Raw genomic sequence first — 9,110 nt, forward strand, 5'->3', positions numbered from 1 at the left:
GGACAACAATAAATATACCTGTTGTAAGGCAAATTTATGCAACACTATGTTCATTTTTTTATAATAATAATGCATAAAAAACAATAGCAATACAGTAACACAAATATATAGCAGTTCAAATATAAAACACTACACATAAACCAAACATAATCTTACAAATACAAGTAAGTGAAGTATAATTCATATAATTCGGTTCTTTCGGTTAATTCGGTTAACCGAGAGTAGGAACCGAATTTTCTTCGGTTATTTCGGTTCCTCAGTATCAGAAACCAAATAAGGAACCGAATTTTTCGGTTCCGATTCTTTCGGTTTCGATTCCGGTTCTTTCGGTTCGTTTTTCGGTTTTCGGTTAAATTTGCCCGGGCCACTAGGTAAGCCATTTTGGAGGTCCTCCTGGCTCCAGAAAAACGAGCCGTTTTTCGGGGCCAGGCTAAGCCCCGTCAGAAGTCTGGTAACCGCACGGACCCGTCGCTCTCTCCTCCGCTCGGCTTCTTCCGCCGCCGTACTTGCCGCTGCTTGCCCAGCGCTCCTCATCCCGGCGGCCCCGCATGCCCCCGACGCTGCTCGTCCCGGTGGCTCCGCATGCCCCGCAGTGCTCGTCCCCGGAGGTTCCGTGCTCGTCCTCCCCCCGCTGGAGGTCCCCTGCTCCAACTTGCCGCCGGAGGTCCATCAACCGGTCACGGCTTTGGTGCGTGCGCCGTGCATGATTCGATGGCTGAAGGACGTTGCGCATACAGAGAGGAGGTGAAGATTAGCATGTGTGGGCGTTTCTGCTTGAGGCTGTGTGAACTGCGTGATCTGTGCCGTGCTAATCTGTGCCGGAAAACTGCATCTGGACGCTGCGTGATCTGCTTGAAGGGGTGCAAATCTGTGCCGGAGAACTGCGTGAGGCTGCAGGGACGGCAGTGGAAGAGGAAGGCGAGGCCGCGCGAGAACGACGACATAGCTCGAGCCGTCCACGCCGAAGTCACCGTCCGCGCCGGGTCGCCGTTCGAGGTTGGCGTCCACGCTGGGGTTGCGCTGCGCCAACACACGGCCACTGGGCTGCGCCACCACCGCCGGCGTGCAGTGCTGTTCGATCTACCAGAGCAGCAGAGGGCCATGCACCCCACATGTTCGATGGAATGTTTCAAAAAGAGGTAAACCAGCTGAAGAGGTGATTCTATTCGAGCAAAACCAGGTAACCAAACACCATAAAACTTAGCCAGGCTTAAACAATCACTCAAACCAAACAAGTGGCTATTGGCTTGTGCCGACCAGGTTAAGTCTAGCCTGGTTTAAAAAGCTCGCCAGGCTGAATTGAACGAGAACCAAACACACCCATTGTCTTCTTACTTTTCCTCGATCACTTCCGCTTCCTACCTTAACATGAAACAGGAATCTCGTAGATTTTGATGCCCAAGAACATTTCAGCATCAGGACGTGGCAGCAAGCCAAATATTGAACACGTCAACTTATGTCAACACAAAGAAGAGCTAATGGGAGTGGTCCAACACATTGGGTGTTTGGTCTAGTGGTATGATTCTCGCTTCGGGTGCTAGAGGTCGTGAGTTTGATTCTCGCAACACCCCAATTTTTCTTTTTTCGCCAACAAATCCGATGTTTTGATTTTAAAAAAGATTTGCTTTCTCGCCAACAAATCCAATGTTATCATCTTTAAAAAGATTCGCTTTCTCGCCAACAAATCCAACTTACGACGTTACAAAAGAATGAACTTGCACTTGCATATCTCTCGTCGTTGAACCTATTTCTTCATTTTTTTTTCTTTATGTTCGCTTCGCTTTTTCGCCAACAATCTGAAGTTACGGTGTTAAAAAATGAATCGTACTATCTCTCTCGTTAAACCTATTTCTTCACTTTTTCACTAATGAGACGTCATTGTCAAATGGTTTTTTCTTTATCTTCATTTTTTCGCCAACAATTTTTTTTGTTATCTTTGTGTTTTTTTTTCCAACAAATCCGATGCTATGACGTTCAGAAAAATGAATGTGCACCATCTTTCATCGTCAAACCTATTTCTTCGCTTTTTTCGCCAACAAGACATTATCGCCAAACCTATTTCTTTGCCTTTTCGCCAACAAGACATTGTGACGTTGAAAAAAAAGGAATGCATACCATTTCTCATCGTCGAATATATTCATTCGCTTTTTCGCCAACAAATTCGACATTATGATATTGTAGAAAAATGAAAGTAGCATCTCTTGTCATCGAACCTATTTCTTTGCTTTTTCGCCAACAAACACCATTGGATCGGGCATTAAATAATTAAGAATTTCCCCATATATTTTTTTACTAGAAGTATCCAACATTCTGTGGCATACTTGATCATTATCCACTCCCATCGTCATCGATTCATTATTTTTCGGGACTATACAATTCAGCATTCCCACAACCGTAACCTGGGAGCGTACTCAGGACAGCACAAAAGAAATATTGAACACTCCCCACATCGATTCATTATTGTAAATTTTTTTGAACGCGCACCATCTCCCGTCCTCATCGATCACTCGAACGGATTCTGCCGCCGAAAGGGGACATTCGCGGTCCCGCAGAGAGGATATACCGGTATGTCCAGCACCAGGCCGGCACAACATACTACGTATAATATATATATATCCCCTGACCCCTGGTCTGAGCTTTCACTTTCAGGGAATTTAATTAAGTTTGGAATTATCATATTGCTTCTGAAGCTTATGCGGATAAGCAGAAACGGCATGTTTTCAGTTGGTTGCCCATGGAACGGAGCTACGGAAGGATTAAACGCCACTGAAAATGGATTCCAGACGTGTGCGTACACCACGAACTAACGGACTCAACTTTTATTCAATCGGCACACACCATGGCATCATCACAGACACGCACACCATCCATATTCTCACGCGCGCGCACCGTCGCCGGCGGCCGGCGGCGTAAGATCGACGAGAAAGACCCATCACTTGTCGGTGGAGTTGGACTCGGAGAAGAAGCGGTTGAGAGCGGGGAAGACCTCCGGGTAAGATCGACGAGAAAGACCCATCACTTGTCGGTGGAGTTGGACTCGGAGAAGAAGCGGTTGAGAGCGGGGAAGACCTCCGGGCGCTGCGTGCTGAGGAAGCGGCGGAAGGCGTGCTGGCTGTAGCGCTGGCCCTCGTCGGCGTTGTCCAGCACGGCGCTCTGGCGGTGGCGCTTGCTCACCCGCACGTCCGGGTTCATCAGCACGTTCCGTGTCAGCTGGAACACGCACATCCCCGTCACGAACGACATGGCCGCGATCAGCGGGTACACCTGAAGCATAAACACAGACAGTATGCAAATGTGAGCGCGGCCGGTTCACTGCACGCGACGACGTCGACACCGACAAGAACGATGCATGAGAGTGAGACCGACGCGTACGTACATCTGGCTTCAACCAACGGCCCATGTCGATCGATCGAGTTTGCTGGTGTAGTGCCTGATGATCGCTGCTGCAGACTCTGGGACGTGGGATCACGGCTGCTGGTCAGCTGGTGCTGGAACTCTGGAGGTCTCTGGCTGTGGCTGGCTAGCTGTTGCTTTTTTGATCTTGTGCTCGGCTACCCGATGATGGATGGCATGCAAATGTGGTTCGCGTGCGTATATATACTACCACGGGCCACGGCACAGCGTCCGGCAAGCCGGCCGGTCCGCGCGCGAAGCCATGTACAAGGACAGCAAATTGCTTCGAAATGCATTGGTGTCAGACGAGATGCACGGTACGGTTTCCTGTGGGCGACGAGGTGGGTTTCAGCCTTTGATGATGAGCGTGGTGTGTAGGCCGGCCGCTCCCGCTCGGCTGCTGCACGCTGGAGTGCTGGTGCTGGAGCCGGAAAAACCATGAGCTGCCCGTTGTTTCCCTTCCCCGGTCTTGGTTGTCAAGGTCTCCTTCTCGTCGCGTGCGTGCTCCCGGGCGGGGCGAGTCGGGTCAACCCCGGCCATTTCAGTTTCCCGCCCCACACGGCCACACGACCGTTCCATAGCCGGCGGTCAACTCCACCAGATCGTTCCAGGTCAGCCCGTTATTGTCACAGGGGTTTGCGTCACTCAAGCATAGCAACAAGTACTCTCTCGTCAGAACAGACTGCTCTTTTCAGCTTCGCAAACCGGCCGGTCCGGTCCGTGTTCCAGAAACAGCCGAGGCTTTACCTTTGGTTTTCAGAGAATCTGTGGGAGTAAGTCTGGTTTTGCAGCACATAACTGCTGTGCTGGATTGCGAGTAACTCTTCGTTACGGTGTCCATGTCCACGTCCAACTTCCGATGACGGCTCACGGCTGGCATGATGCGCTACGGCGCTGGCCATGCTTGAACGACATGCATATTCGCTGGATATATATGATGACTCGTGTTACATGAGATGAGGACGAAGGAGTGACAGCCTGACACGATAAAAATGGATGGGCGTTACAAGAATAGTACTCTACTACCACTACACCATGATCCACTTTTCCCTACAATCATGTGTTGGTAAATCAAGGGTTTTCCTAACAAGTAATGTGTTGACAATTCTTTACCTTTTTAGCGTCACTTAAAGTGTCGGCAATAGTAATATAAGGCTACAACTTATATGTCGGCGTTTCTCCTTCCAACACATAAAGTGTCGGCGAAAGTTTTTAGACCAAAAAAGTGTCGTCCTAGCCTACCTAAACCAATGTCGAAGTGTCGACGAAGGGGTACGCGCTGTGGGCGGGAGACCGCGCGCCAAAACAGTACTGTGCGCGGGAGCTAAAAGGCTAAACATTTTTTTATCGAGAAAACGCTAAGTTGAGGCCACTTTTCTGCCAACCCTTCGTAGTACGTCTCTTGCTCCCTTCCCCTTTCCACTCACGCAGGCACCGCGCGCCACCACAGCTCCGCCGCCGGGCGCCGCCAGCAGGGCTCTGTTGCCGGGCGCCACCAGGAGCCGCTGCCAGAGGCTAGTACCCGGCACCCCTGACGCCCAAATCACCGCCTCCCAATCCCGCCGCCCAAATCGCCGCCTCCCAATCCCGCCGGCGCCGAAGTCATCCCTGGCCGGAGCCCCGCAGCCTACAGCAGTAGTCCCCCGCCGCCGAATCCAACGGACGGCGCCGCCCCAGCCCCCCGTCGCCCCAGCCCGCCGTCACCCTAGCCCACCGCCGGCCAGCAAGAGCGGTGCCACCGCTGCATCCCCATTCCCCTCCGCATCCAAGTGCGTCATCTCCGCATCCCCTTCCCGTCATCTCCGCATCCCCTGCGTGCTAGGGTTTCGGCACAGCTTACTTTTTTTGTATTTTTTTCTTGGTTGTAGAATGGAGTAGACAAAGGTGAGAAAGGCTACAAAGATTCAAGGTTTGGGTTGCTTCTCTTGCCCGCCATCTCTTCCCCTCTTTGGAGAATCAATTTAGATGTGATGTTTACTGCCTTAGTTGATTTTGCAGAGGAACCAGTAGGATTCAAGATCTTGTACACAACACAATCAAGATCTTCTACTGTCATTGCTTGATTGGTATGCTTTCCTTTTCTTATGAACTTTGTCTCTGCATTTGGCTTAGAATTGCAGGTTGTGTGTGATCTGTGATGTGATTATTTGGTTTCTTAAAACTGGACTAAATTTCCCCTATAGTTCTTATTGATGGCTTGTGGTGAGATAATTTTTTTAGCATCAAGTGTGGTGAAATTGATTTAATTTGGACAATTGTTTAGCATTCCGGTGGTGCCTGGTAGTGCCTGGTAGCTAGTACAGAAATCACTAAAGGATAACCTGACCAAAATAGGTTTACAGTGTTCAAAATAGTCTGAGTGCTGACACTGACAAATAGTTTGGCACAGAAATAGTTAACAAGGTAACACACTGCTATATGTTGTAGAAATAAATTGTAGAAAACAGTATCAACACACTGAAAGCGCTGGCCCCTGGTACGACACTCTAACCAAAGCATATTTTACATGTAAGCACATGGTATGCAAAAACCATTCACTTACCTCCTTGAATATACCGTCTTCGGTCTTATCCCAAAAAGGCCGCCTCCCACTGAGCAAAATGATGTTATAACTCTGCTCCAAATATCTGACTACCGCCGTTTTAGTACTTCTGGTGCGACATAGTAAGACACTTCCAAAAATGTCATGGAACTTTTTCCCTAAAAGCATGCATTAGAAAACAAAATGGTCAGCTAAACTGCAGACTTGCCCTATCAGGTTCCAAACAGATTCAGATGACCCCAAGTAGCTACCTGGCTTAATGAAATCTGACAAACCAAAATCTGTTGCCTTTAGTGGTGAGTCCTCCTTATTTGATTTGAAAAGAAAGTTCTGGGAAGGAAAATAGGTAGTCTTACATGGCCTGAGGAAGTAGTGAAATATCACCAAATGCTTACTGTGTGCAAAGAGATTGAAAGTATTTGATTTCTACCTTAGGCTTCTGTTGATGCAAAAGTGGATCTGCAAACACAAAGGGCTAATACCCGAATCGATATCCAAGGCGTGCCAGTCGATTTGACCTGTTAATCGACAAGGATGAAGATACGAGCACTTTGGTCCTGACAACAGCGATACGCCCGGAAGTCACGGCCAAGAGGTACTCACGCGGAACTCGAGGATCGCCGAAGGTCGCACTGAAGCGATGCAGCTCGCCGAATCAATGAGAACTCGTAAAAAGGAAAAATAATGCAAATTGACGAAGTCGCCGAAAAGTAAGTAGATGCAAATAGAAGTAAAAATTGGTTTTGATATTGATTGATATATATATTACATTGCCCCTTACTCCATATTTATACCCTGATCTAAAGAGACACAACCAAACACAACTAGGACACCAATCCCATATCTAAGGAAACACGTGACTCTTACATGAATCATACTCTAACAAATATAGAAAAGGAAATCAACTCCTATCTATTTCCCTGTCCGCCTCAATTACGATGGAAATCTCACCGTCCTCCTTCCCATCGGCATACTCCCTGTTTCATCGGCAGTAGTCTTCAAGTCTTCCTTCATCGGCATACTCCCTGTTTCATCGGCAGTAGTCTTCAAGCCTCCCTTCATCGGCATACTCCCTGTTTCATCGGCAGTAGTCTTCAAGCCTCCCTTCATCGGCATCGACAATAACACCTCCAACCTCATCGGCAACGCCCGAGTCCAAATCAACCTTTCCATCGACCATCACCAGCTATCGGCAACCATCTTTACAAGCTGGCTTTCATCGGCTATCAAAGTATTCAGTAACTTTCCCCTTGCCGATTAGTCCACTCCGATTATTTTGACACGTGTAAAAAACGGTGTCAACACATGCCCCCCAATTTCGGAGTATAAAACCATTAATGCTCCGAAATTTACTCCAGATAACGCTTGCCTTCGCCCGATTACCGTAACTCATTCTCCAAGCCAAAACTTGATCTGTTATCAAATCTAATCCTGATTCACGCACTTCAGTAAATATCGCACAATCGCCAACCACTCTTGCCTTGATTATGGTTAAGATACCGAAACAATAACCCATCGGCAAGATCTTAACATGATAATGCTGTCATTTTCAGAATTAAAATATCCTGTACCGATATCTCTTCCAAGTCATAATTACTTGCCATCAACCCATCTGTACAATCCCCTGATTATCGTGCGACAGTTACTATATCCACCTGAACCACTTCGACCTACATGCGCACGGTATAGAGATAAGTCCAAAATACCCCTACTCCAAGCGACTTATAAATAGATTCCTCCGGAACCCTCGCCTTCTACCCTCAGACTCCAATCTTTGACATTTCCTCTTTCCGGCGGCGACTCCGACGAACAACTGCGCAACCTCAACCAACAAGAACTCTTCTCCAGCGTTACCTCAAGTCTCTGGCTCGTGCCCCCATCTTCCTCAAGATAATGGCAATCAACTTCGACGTCCCCGTGATTCGCTTCACTTCCATTACCTTTTACTTTGATTCTCCTAGTTTTTGCAAATCTATACAGTTGGTGATTTTTCCTTTCTTTTGTTCTCCGGATCCTTTAAACTTAGGAACTGCGCAACAAATTAGTTATTCCAACCGATCAGCCGCATGTCCAATGTCTAGGACCAATGGGCAACCCAGATCCAACCGATCTGATCAATGCAGAGGTTAACAGAATCCCCTTTAGAGCCTAAAATTTCTCTCTGAATTTATGGAAAGATACATTCCGATCTTGGCCCAAAACCACCAAAGGGTGGAAAGATTGGTACTTGAGGGTTAATAGATCGATGCAAGTATACTGGGCAGAACGGAAGTTGGACCAATGCATTAGGTTATCTATTGCCGATATGCAGAAGAATGAATCAACGATGATTGCAGCTGCTTACTTCTGGTTGGACACAACAAACACTTTTATGTTTGGACATGGCCCAGCTACTCCCACACTTGCCGATGTCCACATGCTCACTGGCTTGGATATTTCAACTGCCGATGAAGGCTCCATTTATGGTAGAAAATCTGAATATAGGGTGAATACCCGCAACATCGGCGGTTGGACGGGATACATTCAAGAATACCAGAAGACTGGGACACTTAACTAGAGGGAACATGCCACATTCTTGAATATGTGGTTAGAAAAATTTATCTTCTGTGGTCGATCAGTAGGACCAACCAACGCCTTCCTCCCCGCAGCTGAACTTTTGGCTAATGGTGTAAGGTTTCCTCTTGGCCGATACCTTCTGAGCTCCACTTATCATCTTCTTTATCAAGTGTCTCAGAAACTTCTGCTTGGCGAACCCATCGGCAACCTAGGAGGCCCGTGGTGGTTTATCAACATGTGGCTGAATGCCCATATGCACAAACGTTTGCAATGGGACTTTTTTGCCCAACAATTCCCACGAGAAATTGCTGAAGACCATGTGCTTGGGGATGATGAATCGGCAACACGCTCACCCCTCAATTTTGGTGAAGCCATAATTGTCCTTCCTGGAACAGAGGCCAATGAAGACCAGATCGGTAGATTCTTCCAAAACTTCTACAATGGTCTTTCTCGTGACCATAAGGCCTGGGTACCTTATATTGACGAGGAAAACAGATTTCCCCTTCTTTTCAACTTTGCCGATGACACCCTGAATCAGGATAAGGAAGTCATGATGGCCATCGTTACTCCCAGGGCAATTCCAGTAAATACATTTGGTAGCGGGAAAAACACCAACATT

General features: G+C 47.8%; 1 protein-coding gene across 1 annotated transcript; it reads right to left on the reverse strand.

The window, feature by feature from the left end:
• Positions 1-2,833: 2,833 nt before the first annotated feature.
• On the reverse strand, positions 2,834-3,546 carry LOC136547170 (uncharacterized). The gene is made up of 2 exons (XM_066539139.1): positions 3,377-3,546; positions 2,834-3,264 (listed from the first exon to the last, which is right to left on the reverse strand). Exons 1-2 carry the CDS (start codon positions 3,398-3,400, stop codon positions 3,016-3,018), a joined length of 273 nt encoding a protein of 90 aa, XP_066395236.1. The 5' UTR covers positions 3,401-3,546; the 3' UTR covers positions 2,834-3,015.
• Positions 3,547-9,110: the final 5,564 nt, after the last annotated feature.

This window comes from Miscanthus floridulus, chromosome 3 (assembly GCF_019320115.1).
Source record: "Miscanthus floridulus cultivar M001 chromosome 3, ASM1932011v1, whole genome shotgun sequence".
Classification (NCBI taxonomy): domain Eukaryota; kingdom Viridiplantae; phylum Streptophyta; class Magnoliopsida; order Poales; family Poaceae; genus Miscanthus; species Miscanthus floridulus.

What these genes read in the sequence shown, in the direction of transcription:
- LOC136547170 (XM_066539139.1), bottom strand. Translation starts at nt 3,400, where the DNA reads ATGGGCCGTTGGTTGAAGCCAGAT. An exon ending in GCCGTTGGTTGAAGCCAGAT is followed by an intron (nt 3,265 to 3,376) that starts GTACGTACGCGT and finishes TTTATGCTTCAG; the next exon opens with GTGTACCCGCTGATCGCGGC.